At 45.8% G+C, this 21,415-nt stretch overlaps 1 protein-coding gene across 2 annotated transcripts in view; it reads right to left on the bottom strand.

Moving 5' to 3' along the window:
- Window positions 1-21,415, bottom strand: part of KCNMA1 (potassium calcium-activated channel subfamily M alpha 1) — a 1,936,781-nt gene that overhangs the window by 735,374 nt on the left and 1,179,992 nt on the right. For both annotated transcript variants that reach the window (XM_029609517.1, XM_029609516.1), the window contains exons 8-9: window positions 19,261-19,431; window positions 2,403-2,494 (exon numbers count right to left, since the gene is read on the bottom strand). In XM_029609517.1, coding sequence (XP_029465377.1) covers window positions 2,403-2,494; window positions 19,261-19,431 — 263 coding nt within the window. The remainder of the gene's footprint in view (window positions 1-2,402; window positions 2,495-19,260; window positions 19,432-21,415) is intronic.

Raw genomic sequence — 21,415 nt, 5'->3', positions numbered from 1 at the left:
ATAGGAAAACTCCACGATATTGATTGTGGGGGTTCTCTTATCATTTTGGGGGAGGGCGGGAAAAACGGCACACAAAAATAACCCCTAAACCCACCCGACCCTTTAAAACTAATACCTTAGCTTCCCCCACCCTCCCGACCCCCCCAAAAACTTTTTACAGGTACCTGGTGGTCCAGTGGGGGTCCCTGGAGTGATCTCCTGCTCCCAGGCCATTGGCTGCCACTAATCAAAATGGCGCCGATGGCCCTTTGCCCTTACCATGTGACAGGGTATCCATGCCATTGGCCGAACCCTGTCACATGGTAGGAGCACTGGATGGCCGGTGCCATCTTGTGCTCCTACCATGTGACAGGGGCTGACCGATGGCACCGGTAGCCCCTGTGACATAGTAAGGGCAAAGTCTATCGGCGCCATTTTGAATACTGGCAGCCGACGGTCCGAGTGCAGGAGGTCACTCCCGGACCCCCGCTGGACTTTTGGCAAGTCTTGTGGGGGTCAGGAGGGTCCCCCAAGACTTGCCAAAAGCCCCTGGTGGTCCAGCAGGGGTCCGGGAGCGATCTCCTGCACTCGGGCCATCGGCTGCCAGTAATCAAAATGGTGCCGATAGCCTTTGCCCTTACTATGTCACAGGGGCTACCGGTGCCATTGGTCAGCCCCTGTCACATGGTAGGAGCACAAGATGGCGCTGGCCATCCAGTGCTCCTACCATGTGACAGGGTCTGGCCAATGGCATGGATACCCTGTCACATGGTAAGGGCAAAAGGCGCCATTTTGATTAGTGGCAGCCGACGGCCCGGGTGCGGGAGATCACTCCAGGGATCCCCACTGGACCACCAGTTACCTGTAAAAAGTTTTTGGGGGGGTCAGTACGGTGGGGGAAGCTAAGGTATTAGTTTTAAAGGGTCGGGGTAGGTTTTTTGTTTATCGGCTCGGGCGCAGCCGATAAACAAAACCGCGATCGGGCCCGATGAAAAAAAAACACATGTGAATCGGAACCAGAATCCAAACCGATTCCGGTTCCAATTCACATCTCTACTGCTTGTCAATAAGGCTAGTTTCAGAAGTATAGCACCAGAGTTCTGAATACAACTATACAATTCAATTGTATTAATGCCACTATTTTCTTTTGTTTCATAAATTTCATAAGAAAATACATCAAGCAGTCACTGCAATGAAACAAATTTGCAACCAATAAAATAATTCATGTTAATCTGGTTTGCATGCTTCTTTAAAGCTATCCATTATTTGAAATTACTGACTGTCTGGATAGGTATATTGCTTAGATAAAATGAACAAAAACTAGCTGATGAGAAAAAAAACAGAGGGATGGGGGAATATGATGAGTTTTGTTCTGCAAGTAAAATGCTCCAATGCTAAAAGCAATAGCAGGGTTTTTTATTTGTAAAAAGTGTTCTTTTCTGTTGCAAAAACAATGTGATTTGAAATTTTGTACCTCAGAATGGGCCAAGTCTCCAATCACAGTGTGACAACTCTGGCAGTAACATTTGACATCACAGTGCAATAATACCTGTGAGTCAGAGGCTACTCCCAATGAGGGATCTTAAAGGTATTCCACATCCAAAATACTTACAACATGGAGAATCAGCTGTTACTAAGAGTGGATGCTTAGTCACCTTTAGTTTATAACATGAAAGCACCAGTTACAAGACAGTAATACCATGGAGTGTATTAGTATTTTGTATCTGAAGTAATGGTAATTATAACCTATATGGGAACAATTCCATTTCACTGACTGAGTGTTCAATGTGAGTTTTACTAGTCTTTTTTTTCTTATTTATTTTGAATATTTTCAAACTGCTATTCTTGTTAATTAATGACAAATGAAATAAAAAAAACATAAATTTCTAATATACTTTATACCATAATTGTATTTTAAGGAGCTACAGCAGGACTTAAAGGAATTTGAGGGTTTGAGATTTTATTTTTAAGCTGCTGATGTTTCTTTAAGGGCTGAAATTTACACGGTCCCTTAGAAGTGTGCCTGTGTTCAGAGACCTGACTCTGAACCTGCAAATGATGATAAGCAAACAGCTTACAGCTGTGGAAAATCTGCACTTGCAAAGAAATCAGAACCTGTTCTCAAAAATGATTTCTGCTGTTTTAGGCCATGGCCCCTGTACACAGCTGATGCTTTAAGACAACTATGTGGAATATCTTTAAAGTCACACAAGCACACCTTGTTCAACTTGACTTACTTTCGGCCTCGAGTTGAGTTAAAAGTCCCGCCGTATTTCTTCCGATTAAGGATGAGAGCAGCAATTTCGGGCACGTAGCGGGCAAACATTGCCTACATGCATGAAACAAAAAACAAAAACAAAGAAAATGGCATGCAGAGAGAGTTCTACTGCAGCAGAGGCAGCAGAGCCTCATGGGATACTTACTTTCGTCCACTAACCGCACTATAGGAACCACCATATTTCTTGCGGTTTCCTATTAGCTCTATGATTTCAGGGACGTAGCTGGCAAACATGGCCTAAAGAGGAAGATAGGAGACAGAAGAAAAGACTAAAAAGAGAGGTCAAAGAAGGGGATAATGTTTTCAGAAGGTATATCCTTAAGGTATGAAAATGAAAAGGAATTAGATCTATAAAGCTCTACTAAAAGTAGATTTCACTGGAAAAAGTTTGCCCCCCCCCCCCCCCATGCCAAAAGCTGCACATTTGCAAACCAAAAGAAATTCACAAAACAGAAGAGGAATAACAAGATGAAAATGAAAATGAGAACAGCTGACTATATGAAAAAAGTATAAGTTTTAAAGGCTGCTATTCTTCAAAAATTAGAACACTCCATGGACTTTCCGAACAGTTCATGCTACAATAAAAGAGAAGAGGGTAGGAAGGGGCTGGCTGAGTCCTACTATATGAGAATCTCTTCTGTCAAACTCAAAAGAAATAAAAAAGTAGGTGAGGGGTACTCCGAAGAGATTACACAGGAAAAAAATTAACACACAAAGGAAAAATAATTTTCAAAAAAGCTGTAGAGGTCACATGAAGGGAAAAAAGGTAGCAAGGAGAAAAAAATATATATATAAATCTATGCCATGTTTTGTCCAACAAACATCTTGCTTGTGACTGTTAACCTCTAAGAGCTTGTGCCAGTGAATTTTCTTTTCTATAATATATATCTTCATTTGATCATATACAATATACAAATGCAGTATGTGCATAATTATTCTATATTTATAATTATCACTCACCAAGGTTATGCATCCACCAGTCCTCGTGGATACCATCTGTTCAGGTTTTCAGGATATTCCTAATGAATATACATGAGGTAGTTCTGCATGCTATTGAAGTATTGTGCATCCACATTTATCTCATGCACGTTCATTAGAGATATCCTAAAAATCCGAGCAGAATAGTGTTCATGAGGACTGGAGTTTGCCTACACCTCTCACTCACCTTTCTCTTTTCTAACCTAAAACAATATTATTTAGAAAGCAAAACGTTTACTTTTATTAACTGTTCATAAAAAAACTGAGGAAGCCAATTCATTGGTCGATGGAACATATATACGTATCTGAATGAAACAGACGAACTTACTATTTTTGTGTCTGTTACAAGGAGCAGTGTGATTTTAGTTAAGTACATTTAGCTCAAAATACTGACAAGAGAAAGTCCATAATAAACCAGTACAGAGAAATTCTCAAGTAGGTACCATACTGAATATGAAGCTGAATGCAGCTCTTTCTCCATCTTATTTACATAAATAGATTGAGGACATTCATAACAAAGTGTTCACTAACAAAGCATACTGGTTTCCACGTACTGCCTGATATGTGCAAGGCTTCTTGTCCCAATGAAGATCCTTTGAAATGTTTCCAAATGCTGTTTAGGAGGGTTGCACTGTTTGCACAGGTGCTCAGTGCACAATTTGTTCACTCTGAACGGGCTTGTTAGCAAGTGAAGATTTTGTTATAGTGGATGCAGAGAGAGAGAGTGAGGTTGCTACCTAACCCTAGTCAATCCAAGCAGCCTGGTCCAAACCTGGTTTTGCCTTGCTGCATGCAATGTAGTTCTACTTTTCTTTGGCAAATCAAAATTAGAACTCCAAGCATGCAATGGGGCATGTTTGGATTGACCTGGGTGAGGTGACAACCTAAAGAGAGGTTGACAGAGCTTGGCAGATTTTAGTTCTTCTGTGGACCGACAGTGATGGCAAAGTGGAACGAGAACTACAGTTACTGTGTTTTATGAAGTATGGCGTGTTAATGTTATCAGCATTAATTATACATCAACATGCTTTAACATAGGCATTGGTAAACAGAAACATAAAAAATGTGAGAGCAGAAAAAGATCAAATGGCCTATCTAGTCTGCCAATTGATACAAACAACTCAGCTCTACAATCCCTACCAGTCCCATCTAATACGCTTATTAATGCATTCCATTTGCACACTGTTAGTATTGTGGATGGTTCCCTGGTATGGGGAGTGTTAGATGGTTCCTGAAGCCATTATCAGCTGGAGGAAGGATCCAGAAGTCATTGTCAGCTTGAGGGAAACAGACTGTGAAGACCAATATATGTGACTGGAGGAGGGGTAGTAAGGAGAACATGCTAATTGACCTTTTTTCACTTTGGGACATTTAGTGTGGAAAAACTTGAGCTGCTGAATTTGGAAGCATTAGCATAGTCATGCTCTCTCTAACACTGCCATGTAATGCTGCCATGTTCTGTATCTCATTAGTTTAGTACATTGGGCATTAAAACCAGCAGATAATGCATGTTACAATGGTGGTTTTAATGCAAATTAATGCATAGGTCCCTACATGATTTAATTCATTTCCCTTTTTATTTTTCCTGTTTTCATCTTTCCCTGTTTCTCCTGGGGGATGGGAGGATGTGAGTGAATCTGGCTTTAGATTTGTGTTAGTTTAAGTTTAATAGGCCTGACAATTTTTTTGTTCTATTCAGAACAATTAGAATGTCCAGCCAGAAACACTGCAGCACTAATTTATGTCCACACAATAGCTGACTCCTTTTCAAGTTACTTACTTTATTCTAAAGTACTCTTTCACTTGTAAATTCAAAGGAGCAGCAAATAAAAGATTGGGTCTAGTTTACTTCAAGTGTAAAGATCTAGCAACATAAAATTTTAAAAATTGCATTGGTATTGACCTCTACATCACAACTATATCTGACCTAGAGTTAGATAAAAACTCTCCAGCAAAGACCAAGCCAATCAACTAATTCTAGCAACTGGGTTACACTCACTTTTATAATCCCCCACCAAACCAACTCCTCATCTCAGGAAAGCATGGTTCTAGAGAATTCAGGTGACTACAAATAGCGTCTGAAATGTGGAGCAGTGGTACTTTATCATATCCACTACTTTCTTGACTTTATCTTTAAACAGATTTCCTCCAATGGAGGACATATCCATTGCAGATCTCTGAGACCTGGGACCTGCAGTCATAGCATCCTGAAAGCATGTAGTAGGCTCTTGATGCTGTCTTGTAAGCCTAATAGGTCAAATAGATTAGAGGCTTCTTACACTCCTCTGCAATGCTTAATAGGCAGCCATACAAAATCCTCTGGTTTCTCTGGAGAAAGAACTTCAGAAAACTTCTTTGCCACTTGGAGAATGACATGCAAGTGTCTGATAATGAAGCACTGATAGAATGCTATGTGGGAGTACAGCATAGCATTCCGAAAGAACCTCCTCCCATATAGATCCAAAGTCTAAGGCACTCTCCTAGTGGTATCAGTGAATGAACCTGGGATTACTTAGCTTTATTCACAACAGATTTAACTACAATCTGGTGTAACAACTGGACCGCGATGAAGCCTGGAGCTAACTGGATGTGGTACTTGGTGTTTGTTTACTTTCCAACCGGGAGCAGTGAGAGTAGGGTCTCTCACATTCTCTTCTGTATATCCTGTAGGAGTTGGTGAGCAGGCACTGCCACTAAGTCCTTGAAGATATCAGGAAATCTGAGAAAACCTAGTAAAGTTGTCCTGGAGCTCATTCTCTTTATTTATTTAGAAACTTTTATATACCGGTATTAGTGGGGACATCATATTCTTAGTCATTCTTTGTACAAAAGTGGTAACGGGAATGTACAATTCATGCATATGCCCAATAAAAAACTTCAAGGTTTTTCCAGAGCTGTCAAAGAAATGCTCCACTTTGAAGCCATCAAATATTGTCACCCACTTGGTTGGCTGATCCTGCTTGTCTACATTGAAATAACTGTTCCCTATTAATTTGTACTTAAGCCATAATTTTAGAAACCTCTATCATTTTTCTCTCTTTTCCAAGCTGAAGAACCCAAATCTGTTAAGCCTTTCTTCGTAAGGGAGCTAGTCCATACTTGTCATCATTTTCTATGCTCTTCTATCTACCTTTTCTAGTTCTGCGTTATCTTTCTTGAGATGTGGCAATCAGTGCTACACATATTTCATTTTTATTGCTTTCTAAATCATTTCTAACATTCTGTTTGCTTTGTTTGACTGTTGTTGCACACTGAGGATTCCAATGCATTGACTAAAATGACTCCTAACATGAATCCCAGAACTGTGTACATAGTGAGAGCAATAATGATACTGTGTTGGATGCTTCAAGAACCCGCAAGCCCGTATGCTCATTTTCAAAGGGAAACTCATCACAGACTTTCCCTGTGAAAATGAGGGCTAGAATGCACCCTATAGATACAAAGTGTCCATGTATTCTGAACCTACATTGAAACGTATGCAAAGTAAATACATGTCAGAAAGTATATACAGTAATTTGAAAATTCAGTCACCGTGCATTCCTTCCCTTCCCCAACTTAACCTTACCCATTTTTATGTACAATACTGAAGGGGGGTAATCAAACTGTGCTTTTAGAATGGTTTTATGCATTTATTCACATTAAAACCTTTTTATGATTGGGATTTTCCCTGTTAGAATCATATAAAATTGGAGGCAAGCCCACAATTACAAAATACCTATGGCTTGCAGGTCCTCTGAAAATTATCCTTCCAGGCCTTTAGTCCTCTTTGTTATCTACTCTTGTACCAGTAACCAATCTACAACAGAACATTATCTCCTGGCTTTTTAATTTCCTCAGGAATGTCTCATGAGAGATTTTATCAAATGCCTTCTGAACATACAAATATATTATTTTAAGTCTATAGGAATATGCTTAGTACACTGGTACTATAACGTTTTTTTCTAATCAAGGGGGTTATTTATCAAATTGTGTTAGGGCCCTTACATCCGCAATAAATACTGCATAGCAAAAATTCTGCATAGCAAAATGCATATGCAAATTAGTATTTGCATGGGAGGAGCTTGGCAGAATAAATGGAAATGAGGGTCAGTTAACATAGCATGCGACAGAGTAACGCACAGCAACGCTGGAAATAACTGCACCTTTTTTCTGTGTGTTATGCCTGTGTTAGCAGCCAAAATGGTTTTTATCGCAACTGCCATTTCAAGGGAGGGGGAGGAAGTGGAAGAAGGAAAGAAACAGGGAGATCCTCTGTGGAGGCTCACATCTAAGTCAACTTTTTATATCACTGTAAGGGGGGCATTATGAACTCAGGGTGAGGTTTGGGGGGGTAGGGTTGGTTTTGGGGGGCTGTTTTACATGCACAGTCATAGGCACGAACAGCACAGTTGCCATCAGTGAAGAATTTTTGTGATTTGGAGTGATGAAAGGTAAAAGAAGGTAGGTAGAGACTGCATCAAGCTAGGTAGAGAGAACATTGTACAAATCTGCTTTTCATCAGAACTAGTAATTTTAGCAAGGTCTGGATTTTGGCATAGGCAACATAGGTAACTACCTCCAGTGCCAAATTTTGGTAAGTGCCAGAGCATGTGCACCACTGTCATGCCAGCATCCAGGCCTGCAGTTGCTGACCTTCTTTAGCCAGGCCCACAGCAATAACTTGAGCAAAGGTCAGCACTAGGTATGGAGTCGATATGCACTCACAGAACCTTCAACAGCCTACCCCCTCCTCTCGGACAGGCTTCCTGTTACCAGGAGCACTCATGTGAGGGGGCAGGGCCTGTAAGCACATATGCCAGGTCTGAGACCTGGGTTGATTTTAGTTCAAGTTTTGCTGTAGGCCAGGCTGAAGAATGAAGGGAGTGGTTGCAGGACTGGAGGTAAGGGGAAACACAATGTGAGAGGCCAAAGGAAGAGGACAAGATCTGGGTAGGGGCTCCAAACCCCCTAATAATCTCTAGGCAGAAGGAGACTTGCCTCCCACCATGCTTCGATGATTTGGAGGGGGAAGGGGAACTCTTTCTCCCCACTCCTTTAGTGTCTATGGATGCCCATGGGTGGCAAGTGTTAAAATCAGCCCTGTTTATAGAAACAATGCTAAATCAACTCAAAACGCAAACTGGACAACATTTTCTAGAGAAAAAGATATTGGTGGGTATGATGATAAAGTTGCATGCAAGATAACAAGTGATAATCTAATAATTCTGAGATGGTCACTATACAAAGGATTCTTTTTTCTGCTCTGCAGAACAGGCTACAATTGTTCAATGGTGGTTTTTTTTTTTTTCCTTTTCTTGATTCACCTTGTAGAGGGAAGTATTTGGTAATCAGAAGAAGATTAGGTTCAATGCATGTCTAGTCATCTTTTTTTAATCTAACCAAATATATAACTATAAGCATCTAACTATGTGACAAAAAAATGAGATGGTCCTGGTTTTAGTTCCCCTGAAGAAGAAACTGGAATTGCAAGTCCATAAATGAAATAGAAATAAAACCATAGATGACTTAGTCTGCTCCTTTGGATATGCAGCCACATGGTCATACATGCTGTGCTAATGTGCTTGAAATAAAACTGGTCTCCAAAATATGATGTTCTTTATGAAGAAAATGAAATTGCTTACCTGTAACAGGTGTTCTCCTAGGACAGCAGGATGTTAGTCCTCATATGTGGATGACATCATCCAATGGAGCCCGGCACGGAAAACTTATGTCAAAGTTTCTAGAAACTGACTGGCATACTGATCATGCTCAGCATGCCACTATTCATGTGTCAACACGTCTCTTCAGTCGCTTAAGTAGATCACAAAAAATAAAACAATAAACCAGGAGAACCCAACTCTGTGGGGTGGCAGACTGTTAGCACCACCGGCCGCGGCAAGCCGCGACCGGGGCCGGGCGCCATGGCCGCCAGCTGTGGTGGACCGAGGCCGGGCCGGCAGGTGCTGCAGGAGTAATTACCCGTGACTTCGGGTGTCATCCGGGGCTCCGGCGGAGCAGGCTGCCCTTCTGCTCCGTTCTTGCAGTCGCGACTGCTTCGGGTTCGGCTGGCTGGCTCCGCGGATTCGACTCCGCCCCTCTCTTCCTCTAGGGCCGCACGCACGGCTGAAGATGGTTCTTAAAGGAGCCATGACAGGAAACTGTCATGGCTCTCCCTGAGACTCCGCCCCAACATCCTGTATTTAAGGCAAGGTCTGGGTCTCAGACCTTGCCTTGGTATTGAGGTTCCTGCCTTGAGCTGCTCCAGCGTTCTCTGTTCGTGGTTCTTCGTCCCTCTCTGCCTCCCTATTCCGTGGATTGATTCTTGGCTATTGACTTCTGGACTGGTGGACGTGTCTTCTCCTGGCATGATCCTGGTACGGCATTGGACCCTTCTCCTGGCTTGACCCTGGTACAGCTCTGGACCATTCTCCTGCTTAAACCCTGGACTGGATCTCAACCTCGTCTGTGTACCGAACCCCTGGACCGGATTTTTACTCTTCTACGACTTCGTCCTCAGACTGCTACGACCTGCTGGAGGCGCCAGCGGTCTGGAACCCACGACCTGCAGGTGGCGCCTGCATCCAGACCTTTCTTCAGTCTTCAGAGGAATCTCCTAAGTCCCAGCGGCCGTATCCCTACGGGCTCCTCCTGGGGGGATTACGTGCTTCCAGGGTGAAGTCTTCATTCAACTTCTTCCTGTCCAGAGGCCTCGCCATTGACGGTAGCTGCCTACCTCGAGACAAGGGTCCATATCCTTAATACGGTCGGGTTTCCTGAGGACTAACATCCTGCTGTTCTAGGAGAACACCTGTTACAGGTAAGCAACTTTGCTTTCTCCTAGCACAAGTAGGATGGTAGTCCTCACATGTGGGTGAATCCCTAGCTACAGGCTGGACCCGAGTCCAATGCGACCAACAGACACCAAACTAGGAGCCAATGGGCGCAACAACAGAGGTGCTGTTGGCAACATGGGGGATAGCCTGAACCCAAAGTAGGGCCATAGGTAGGAAGAGTTGGGTTCACAGCAGAAAGATTTCTCAGTCAGACTGGTTGAATCTGCTATTGCAATTACTGTCCCTGTCCAGACAATAATGAGCCGCGAAGGTGTGGCAAGATCTCCCCCATAGGAATTGCATGCAAGTGGACCACAGTAGTGGCCATGGCCCTAACAGAATGAGCTGTGACGTGGCCCCCCAATTGCAATCCTGCCTGGTCATAGCAGAAGGTGATGCATTCAGCTAACCAGGTGGAAAGAGTCTATTTAGCAAGAGCCTTACCAAGCCTGTTGGAGTCATAAGAGACAAACAGCTGGGCATATTGCCTATGGCCTGCTGTCCAGTCCAGATAGAAGGTCAAGGCCCTCTTACAATCCAATGTATGCAGTATCCTTTCCCCTGGATTAGAATGAAGAATAGGGAAAAAAGTGGGCAGGACAATGGACTGAATGAAATTCAGTAACCACCGTTGGCAGGAACTTAGGGTGCATGCGCAGGACCACCTAGTCATGGAAGAACCTTTTATAGGGTGGATAAGTCATCAGGGAATGCAGCTCACTAACCCTGCATGCTGATGTGATCGCTATCAGGAATATGACCTTCCAGAGCAAATGCTTGAGAACAGAGGAGCACAGTGGCTCAAACGGCAGCTTCATCAACTGGGCCAACACCACATTTATGTCCCAGGACCCTGTAGGGGCCCTTAGGGGAGGCCGCAGTTGAAGCAAACCATGCATGAACTGCCCTACAAGGGGCTGCACTGAGATGGGCGACCCATCCACCACCTAGTAGTATGCGCCTATGGCACTCAGGTGTACCTGAATGGAGTTGGTCTTAAGCCCAGTCTCCGAAAAGTGCAACGGGTAATTTAGGAGTTCTAGGGCCGGACAGGAGAAGAGGTCGAGGCACTTCTGCTTACACCAGATTGTAAACTTCCTCCATTTCAAAGCAAGATACTTTCTGGTTGAAGGCCTTCTTGAGGCTACCAGAAACCGAGACTCTTCCTCTGAGAGGTCAAACAGCTTCAGGATCAACCTTTCAACATCCAGGCCATGAGGGACAGGGCCCAAGGTTGGGGTAGTGCATTCTCCACTGATTCTGTGTGAGAAAGTCTTGGGCAGTCCCCAGACAGATCATATCCTGCCACAGAAGTGGGAACCAGACTTGCTTCGGCCAATGGGGGCTACAAGGATCATGGACCCCCAGTCCTGGTGAAGCTTCAAGACAGTCTTCATCACCAACAGAAGTGGAGGCCTACCAAAAAGCGAAGATACCTCTTGTGACTGGGGAGGATCTTGATATGGGCATATGCATCCTTGAGGTTGAGGGAGCAAAGCCAGACTCCTCTTTGTAAGAGGGGAATCAAGGTACCCAAGGATACCATCTTGAAACTTTCTTTCTTGAGAAACTTGTTCAAGGCTCACAAATTGAGAATGGGACGGAGGCCTCCTGTTTTCTTTGGAATTAGAAAATAACGGGAGTAAAACCCCCATCCCTGCTGCTCCCAAGGGACACATTTTACTGCTCTGGCGGCTAGAAGGGCTAAGAGCTCCCCTCGGAACATTTCAGGGTGTGAGACGGGACCCACTGCGGGCACATGGTAGAATATGGCAGAACAGCCATGAGATTCAACCTGTAGTCATGATGGATAATGGACAAAATCCACTGATCTGAAGTCACGGCCAGCCACTGGTCCACAAAGAAACGGAATCTGCCCTCGACTGGTGGGTCCTCTGGAACTAGAAACAGCAACTGGTTTACACTCCCTCTCATCCAGTCAAAACTCTGTAGTGGGACTAGCCTGGGGTGCTGGCTGAGGCCTAGGGCCCTGCTATTGCTGAGATATGCCTCTAGCACTGGCCTGTTGTGGCCAAGAGTGAGGGGCAGGAAGGTAGTACTTCTATGGCCTGTAGAATGGTCTCCATGGTCCTCGCCAGGAAAACCTCTTAGAAGATGCCGGAAAAGCCAAGGTACCAGCCAACAACTGCTGGAGGGTCTCCTGATAGTCCTTCAGCTGTGCGACTGCTTCCTTGTCCTTGACACTAAACAGATTATCCCCAGTGCAAGGCAAGTCAGCTAGCCGGTCCTGTACCTCTGGACAGAGGTCCAAGACATGAAGACAAATGAGATGCCATGCAGAAATGCTGGCCCCTGCAACTCGGCCGCCATCTCTAAAATGTCATAGGTAGTACATACGTCATGCTTCCCACACTCCAGGCCCTGCTGGACAAGCGCCATAAGGGCCTCCTGAGATTGCTGCACCAGACCATCCGCAACCTCCTGGACTTGTTTCCAGAGTTAACAGGTATACTGGGTCATATACAAAAGGTAAGAGGTGATAGGGCCACCAACATGGAGCCTTGAAACACTCTCCTTCCCGTAACATCCCATGCCCTGTCGTCTTTGCCAGGAGGGGCTGGGGCATGGGTTTTCAATCTCTTTGCCTTCTTTAGCACACATTCAACCACCACCAATTGGTTGGGGAGTTGGCACTTCTCAAATCCGATGGTCTGCTGCATAAGGTACACCCCATCAGCCTTTTGGTTCACCTGGGCCACAGAGTGGGGGCTGCTCACAGAACTGAAGAAGCAGATCTCTGAAAATCTCATGAACAGGCACCACTACAACCTCCTGCAGGGCATCCATGAACTGGAAGATCTCCAGCATCATATGGCAGGCATCTTCCTCCATCATAAGTTGAAAGGGAATGGCTTCAGGCATTGCCTGGACGAACCCTGTGAAGGTTAAGTCCTCCGGCAGAGAACGCTGACGTTCCTCTCAAGGGGAAGGATCTGATGGAAGATCATTAGAATTCACCAATGAAGCATCAGAGGCATCCTCCTGCCAGGGGTTGTGCAGGCCCTCAGGCTTATCTCAGCCACCCAGGGATGGGGGCCAAGGAGTACTGGGCATATTTGTAGGCAGGGGCCCCAAGGAACCCAAGAGTATCGAGGGACCTGAAGGCCGGTTCCAGGTCCTGGCAGCACCAGATGGGGGACAGGAGGGCCCCGTGGAGTGAAGGCCATCGACAAACCCTCTTCCTTGGATGAATCCCCCATGAGGACAAGCTCAGATGCCTTGGGTTTCGGTGCCTGACGGACCACCGAGAAATCGTGGGGTGCCAGCAGTAACTGGGTCGGGAGGACACCGAGGAGGACGTAAAGATGGTCCAAGAATGGCACCAACCCTAGTACTGTGAGTGGCATCAGCGTAGGCACAAGCATAGGTGCGGCACTGGCCTCAAGGGCATTGGTGCTGGCACCAGTGTAGGGGAAGGCACCAGCCCAGGTGGCGGGAACAACTGCTCCCTGTCATTCAAGGCATGTTCCACCACGAGGCATTCCTGTTCCAACTCCACCTCAAAAGCCTCCAATGAAAGGGCAGGCTAAGAGGGGAGGGAAGAGTCAATCCGCCTCAGAGCCTTGAGGAGGATTGACATCCAGCACCAGAACTGGTGTGGACGGTCTCAGCCACCAGCAACGAGGATGGATAGAACCTCCTCTTGCCATGGCCGCTTTGGGGGCAAGGCGACAAGCACCAGAGCCAGCCCAAGCCCAGCCCTGCATGCAGATGGGGACCAGTGATGGTGCTTCTGAGACCTCACACAGTGCTTTCCCAGTCCTTCCCCGGCGCCGAGGACAAGGAAGAAGAAGATCCTGAAGTCCACGACTTGGAGGAGACTGAAACTGGGGGAGCCTTTTTCCCCTGCAAGGCTCGAGGGTGGATTGGTCACTGAAGGACTGAGGACAAATGGTTTCCTTTGGTTCTTAGGTATTGATGACATCGATGCCGAAGTGAAGGGTTTGGATTTACCCAAGCAAAAAACATTCTCCATTTTATCCAACCTGGCCGATGTCCTTTTGGGTTCATTTGAATACACCAGTTGCAGCCCTGAACATCGTGTGATGCCCCCAGGCAGAGGATGCACACATCTATGGGTCCATCAGGGACATAGTCCGGGGGAACTGGGGGCACCGTTGGAAACCTGAGGCTGCCATGAGGCTCACTGGGAACCGCAAAAGGGAGGATGACTGGTAGGTACGGGAGAAGCATGAATGACTGAGAAAGGAGCGGGAACTGAAGAGACACCCAGCGAGGAAGAAAAAGCAAAACAACCTCATGTTTTTAATGAGTTTCCCCAAGAAAAGAGCAAGAGCTCCACCTCCACAATATGGTAGCTCCATGGAAAAGAAAGCACTGAAGAGAGACCCAGCGTGGACGAGTTGATAGTGGCATACTGAGCATGGTAAGTTTTCCGTGCCAGGCTCTATCAGATGATGTCAGCCACTGTTATCTTCGGTGTGGGCAGACTGCTTGGGAGACTGAAGTCCGTAGGTATTTGTAAGTGGATCCTTGGACCAGTGACAAATGACCACGCCCTCGAAGGAAGATCCCAAGAGGAACCACCGGTCAGGCTTAGAGTATGGAGGCAGACACACACTAGTTCTTTTATTAAACAGTATACTGAACCACCAGAGGTGGCAGCAGTGAGCTGGAATGCCCGGCTGGGCTGTAGTCCTTCAGATACTGGAACAGCGATCCCTGGAGGCTGAGCTGGAGAGAAACTGAAATATAGTGAGTAGGCAGTGTATGCAAAGTTCATGTACCGAACCAGATGAAAACACTCACACACTGTCTCACAGAAGCCCAGGAGCTGGAACGTATAGGCCCTCGAGGAGCAAGTACCTGTTCCAGGGAAAGCTCTCAAAGAGCAATGGTAACTCACTGAAGTAGTTTGTTGGTAAAGTCTTCCAGGCAGAAGGGAATTCAGTAACGAGTCCGGGAACATAGGCCCTCGAGGAGTGAGTACCGGCTCCAGACTGACCTGAAAAACAAGAAGAGAGCGAGGCCCCCGAGAAGCAGGTACCCCTGGTAAGTCCAAGGAGGCAGAGTAGCTCAGATAGAACGAATCCTTATCCTTGTCCTTATCCTTTTCCTTGCTAACTCGCTGTGTTAGCAAATACTGAGACCTTAAATATATGTCACGGGTGACGTCATCTTCGGGGGACGCCCCCGAGATTCGTGCCATTGCTGGTACTTCTGTCAGGGCCACGCCGCGTGCGCGCCCTAGGCCTCTCAGGAACATGGCGGTTTGCAGCGTGGAGCTGATCCGGGGACGCCGGAGGACTTCGGCAAGAAGACGCCGCGGCAGCCAATCTTCCCGCGGACGATGAGGGAGGTGCCAAAGAGGTGAGGAGGGCGGAGAGAGGGCATCGGGCACCAACGGACACAACAGTACCCCCTTCAAAGGGCAACTTCCTCTTCGGGTACCAGGCTTAGGTTTTGAAGGATGCGCGAGATGGAATTGACGAAGCATCTCTTTACCCAGGATATTGGTCTGAGGCTCCCAAGATATCAATTCGGGGCCAAAACCTTCCCATTTTAGAAGGTATTCAAAAGTCTTGCCTCTTTTACGAACATCCAGGACTTCTTCAACTTTATATTCTAAGTCATCTTCTGCATTGATGACAGGTGGATCTTTAGGTTTGGAAGAATTCACTGAGATGTAGTTGTGGATATCAGCAGTGATGGATCAGCTGCTGGGGACGTCTCTGAGATCCTCAGTGGAAATGGTGAAGTTGGGGAACGTCCAAAGCCCACTTCAAGTTGTAACACAATAGTGGATCTTCTAATTTGATGGAGGGACTCCTCAGGTCTTCCACTAGATTTCTGAGAATGAAGTTGCCTCCTACCCCTGAGTCCACCAGGGCAGGAGTCTGAACCGTGATTGGTCCATAGGTCAAAGAGACTGGGAGAGAGAGCGGAGGAGATGTCACAGTATGGCCTAAGGACAGTCCTCCTGCAGCACTTAGGCCTGTCCGTTTTCCGGATGAATGGAACATGTCGAGACATTATGGCCGGCGTGACTACAGTACATACAAAGGCCGCGTTTCTTCCGAAATCTTCTCTCTTTGGAGGTCAATCGACCGTGACCAAGTTGCATAGGTTAATCTGTATCAGCAGCAGGAAAAATTGGAACCCGTGGTGCAGAGACAGCACCGGACTGTTCAAAACCGGGTAACCCCCTAGGCCAGAGTTCTTTCACCTTATCCCGAAGCCGGTGATCAATCCGAGTGACTAAGGCTATTAATTCGTCCAGCGAGTCAGGTGTTTGGCGAGCTGCCAGCTCGTCCTTCAAATGGTTATCCAGGCCTCTGCAAACGTGTGTCTTGAGACATCTGTGATCCCAGCATAGTTCCACCGTAAGAGTTTTAAACTCAGTAGCAAATTTAGCCAATGATCTGTTGCCTTGCTTCAAGTCCACTAAAGCAGAACCGGCTATAGACATACGAGCAGGGTCATCAAAAATGGATTTAAACAAGTCCATAAATCCTTCTATGTCCTGCAAAATAGAGTCCTTGCATTCCAACAAGGTGGATGCCCAAGACAGGGCCCTGCCATACAAATAAGAAAGGATGTAGGTAGTCTTGGAACGAGCTGTAGGAAATAGAGACGGCTGTAAAGCAAAGTGCATGCAGCACTGGTTCAAAAAGCCCCGGGTCTTCTGGATTTCTCCGGAAAAGAGGATTGGAGCTGCCAGTGGTATAGCAGTCTTCAAAGTTACCTCCGGTGACTGACCTTCTTGGTTGGAGGCTGTGCCTTGAGCCTTCGGTGTGTGTAGCTGATGAAATGCTGCAGCAAGTTTCTCCAAGGCATCTTGCTGCTCCACAATGCACTGAGACAGGCCCGGTATGGCCTGAAGCGCACTCAGTTGTGCCGGATCCATGGAGTTAGCAATCTGTTATCTTCGGTGTGGACAGACTGCTTGGGAGACGGCAGTCTGTAGGTATTTGTAGGTGGATCCTTGGACCAGTGGCAGATGATCACGCCCTCGAGGGAAGATCCTGAGAGGAACCACCGGTCAGGCTTAGAGTATGGAGGCAGACACACACTAGTTATTTTATTAAACAGTATACTGAACCACCAGAGGTGGCAGTAGTGAGCTGGAATGCCCGGCTGGGCTGTAGATACTAGAACAGCATTACTGGAACAGCGATCCCTGGAGGCTGAGCTGGAGATAAACTGAAATATAGTGAGTAGGCAGGGTATGCAAAGTTCTTGTACCGAACCAGATGATAACACTCACATACTGTCTCACAGAAGCCCAGGAGCTGGAAGGTATAGGCCCTCGAGGAGCAAGTACCTGTTCCAGGGAAAGCTCTGAGAGAGCGATGGTAACTCACTGAAGTAGTTTGGTGGTAAAGACTTCCAGGCAGAAGGGAATTCAGCAACGAGACTGGGAACATAGGCCCTCGAGGAGCGAGTACCGGTTCCAGACTGACCTGAAAAACAAGAAGAAAGCGAGGACCCCGAGGAGCGGGTACCCCTGGAAAGTCCGAGGAGGCAGAGTAGCTCAGATTAGGGATATGAATTGGGCTTTGTACGATTGAAAATATCGTCGATATTTTCAAAATCGTCAGAAATCTGGGGCTCCCCCGAAACGATAGGAAAACCCCACGATATTGATTGTGGGGGTTCTCTTATTGTTTTGGGGGAGGGCGGGAAAACAGCACACAAAAATAACCCCTAAACCCACCCTGACCCTTTAAAATTAATCCCTTTGCTTCCCCCACCCTCTGGACCCGCCAAAAAACATTTTACAGGTACCTGGTGGTCCAGTGGGGGTCCCGGGATCAATCTCCCGCTCCCGGGCCGTCGGCTGCCACTAATCAAAATGGCACCGATGGCCCTTTGCCCTTACCATGTGACAGGGTATCTGTGCCATTGGCCGGCCCCTGTCACATGGTAGGAGCACTGGATGGCCTGTGCCATTTTTAAAGATAGCTCGGGCGCAGCCGATAAACAAAACCACGATCGGGCCCGATGAAAAAACCCCCACATGTGAATCGGACCCGGAATCCGAACTGATTCCGGTTCCGATTCACATCTCTAGCTCAGATAGAACGAATCCTTATCCTTGTCCTTGTCCTTATCCTTTTCCTTGCTAACTCGCTGTGTTAGCAAATACCGAGACCTTAGATTTCCTTCGCGGGTGACGTCATCTTCGGGGAACGCCCCTGAGATTCGCGCCATTGCCAGTACTTCTGTCGGGGCCGCGCTGCACGTGTGCCCCTAGGCCTCTCAGGAACATGGCGGTTTGCAGCGTGGAGCTGATCCGGGGACGCCAGAGGACTTCGGCAAGAAGGTGCCGCGGCAGCCAATCTTCCCGCGGACGAAGAGGGAGGTGCTAAAGAGGTGAGGAGGGCGGAGAGAGGGTATCAGTCACCGACGGACACAACAGCCACATGTGAGGACTACCATCCTGATTGTCCTAGGAGAAAGGCATAACCCAAAAATGTCAAACCAAGCAAACAGATGCTGAAGTGAATATTACACTTTTCTAATAGTAGAACTGACTATAGAACAAAACTGGGACTATAATTAAAGAGGAATCTAAAATGAATAACTAAAATCACATTGCCCGTGTTAATGATTCATCTATGATACAAAAAAGGTACGCCTCACGATGTATAATGAAACAGTAGCTCATATAGAGAATCATAAATTATTTAATTCATTGTAAGAATTGTGGGATAGCTAGTTCATTTGCAACTTAGTAACCCTATTTTGGTTTTTGATTAATGATATTCCTATGCATCGAACCATCTTGTTTACTATGGTTTTGCTTCAGCCTTCTCATTTGGGCAAATCACTCTTTGGCAAAGTCACAAGCAACTGTATTTGTTGGAATTTTGGGTAGGGACTTGGAAGGGTAGAAAGAGCTCTGGAAACCGCCTTCAAAGTTATCAAATGATAAAACAATAGACATTTCAGTACATATCACATAATGGATTATAAATATCTTGCATGGGCAAGAAATATGTACTTTTTCACTTATTTCCTATGCTTACAGTTTTTCCTCTAAAAGATAACGTGAAGAGCAACATGTTACACTTATCTTGTATAGAAAAACAAGATAAAAATATTGCATTTTCATTTAGTGTTAAGAATTCTTGAAACAATGTGCTCAATCAGACTTTCCAATTAAGACAGCAGATGCAAATATATTGGGATACATAAATCAGTTATTATAAGTAGAAGATGTTTTACCAGACCCCCGAGGATGAAGAAGACCATGAACAGACGCCCTAGAGTTGTTTTTGCGAAAACATCTCCGTAACCAACAGTAGACATAGTAACCATTAGTAAATAAACACATTCCCAATATGTTAGGGATTGGTAATTTAGGAAATTCTCCCATGGATCCCCTGAGTTTTCCACCTAAAAGAGAACAGAAAGAGTTGGGGAAGCAGTTAATAAAAACTGTTAAACATTTGATATACCATATTAAACATTCTTAGGACCTGCAACTTTTGGTATGATCAGTGAAGGATGACATGATACAGAGAACATTTTATGCTATTTCCTTCCAGAAAATTAACAGTAAGGTGCTTTGTTATGAATTCCATCTCACCTTGGGTGGTCTGTGTTGCAAACAGCCAACAGCTGAAAGTCTTCAGCCATCCAAGGAATGATTAATGTTCAGATGTAGACAGTATTCTTGAACTAAATAGCTTCCAGAATCAGATATCTCAACATATGGTGTTTATGGTAGGTGTGCTACATTTCCAAACTGTGCTTCAGTATAGTGAATGAGTAATATATTAGTAGGTTTGGTTGTAATCTGTATTTAAAATCAATTAATCCAAGGGTAATGCTGATTCAGCTGGAGGCAATATTCTATCTAAAAAAAAGTATTTGCAAGAAGGAATAATACCGGTGAATGTATGCTGCAAGAAACTTATTATGGGTTACATTAAACAGAATATAGTATTCAACTCATCTCGTTTCTGGTATGATATTATGGTATTATATTTTACCTGTACATTATTAAGTATATTACAGTGAAGAAGATGGGTTACCATATTGTGCTGTTTACAAAGGTGCATTTGGGGTTTACAGCACTTATAAATTGGGAGTTAAGATAAGGTTAACAACTGAAATACTATTCTGAGAGATATTTGGGATATATGTAAAATGAATGAGGAATTCTTATAAAGGGAAGAGTGAAAAAAATTGTGGGCCTGCTTTTCCAAATTTATGAGTTCCTCACATAGTACCAACCATGGATGGTACTGCCATTCAGATTTTTTATATATTCAGTCAAGGATCCTGTGAAATGATGGTGGGAAATTTTCAAACCAGCTAGTTCACTGCAAAGTCTGTGTATACTTTTTATCCGTGTATAAAGGGGAAATTATGTATGTGCATACTTTCTTTTTGAAAACTGACACAGGTGCAAAGTACTAGAAGACTTTTATACTCACTTTTTGTCCAGGTAGATTTCTCATAGAAAATAGCACACATAGATTTGAAAATCCAATCTACATGCATTACTTTCCAAACCCACCCAAACCATGCCTCTGGGAATATCTCCCTCAAATGTGGTTAAAAATACATGCATTTTGCAACACCATGCATACTTTAAGGCAGATGCAAAGAGGGTATTTTTCAAACAGACAATTTACATTTGTAAATCATTATTTACTTATGTATTATTCTCACAATCTACAGTGTAGTTAAGAGGATTGCTCCATTAGCACTGAAAAACCTATAGGACTTTCAGAATGCAGAGATCATGCCTCAAACTGTTAAACAAGAGAGGAAAATACTTATGCCTCAATCCTTTCAAATTTTGTTGCTATTATACTTTGCAGAAATTCTCATAGCAGTATAATCACAAAATATGGGGCGGATTTTCAGAGCCCTGCTCGCGTAAATCCGCCCAAAACCGGGCGGATTTACGCGAGCAGGGCCCTGCGCGCCGGGAAGCCTATTTTACATAGGCCTCCCGGCGCGCGCAGAGCCCCGGGACTCGCGTAAGTCCCGGGGTTCTCGGAGGGGGGCGTGTCGGGGGCGTGTCGGGGGGCGGGTTCGGTCGTCGCGGCGTTTCGGGGGCGTGTCGGCAGCGTTTTGGGGGCGGGTACGGGGGCGTGGCTACGGCCCGGGGGCGTGGCCGCGCCCTCCGTACCCGCCCCCAGGTCGCGGCCCGGCGCGCAGGAGGCCCGCTGGCACGCGGGGATTTACGCCTCCCGGAGGGAGGCGTAAATCCCCCGACAAAGGTAAGGGGGGGGTTTAGACAGGGCCGGGCGGGTGGGTTAGGTAGGGGAAGGGAGGGTAAGGTGAGGGGAGGGCAAAGGAAAGTTCCCTCCGAGGCCGCTCCGATTTCGGAGCGGCCTTGGAGGGAACGGGGGGAGGCAGTGCG

The sequence above is a fragment of the Rhinatrema bivittatum genome, chromosome 7 (assembly GCF_901001135.1).
Source record: "Rhinatrema bivittatum chromosome 7, aRhiBiv1.1, whole genome shotgun sequence".
Classification (NCBI taxonomy): domain Eukaryota; kingdom Metazoa; phylum Chordata; class Amphibia; order Gymnophiona; family Rhinatrematidae; genus Rhinatrema; species Rhinatrema bivittatum.
Note: the sequence above shows the minus strand (reverse complement) of the source record. Positions and strands in the feature narration are given on the sequence as shown.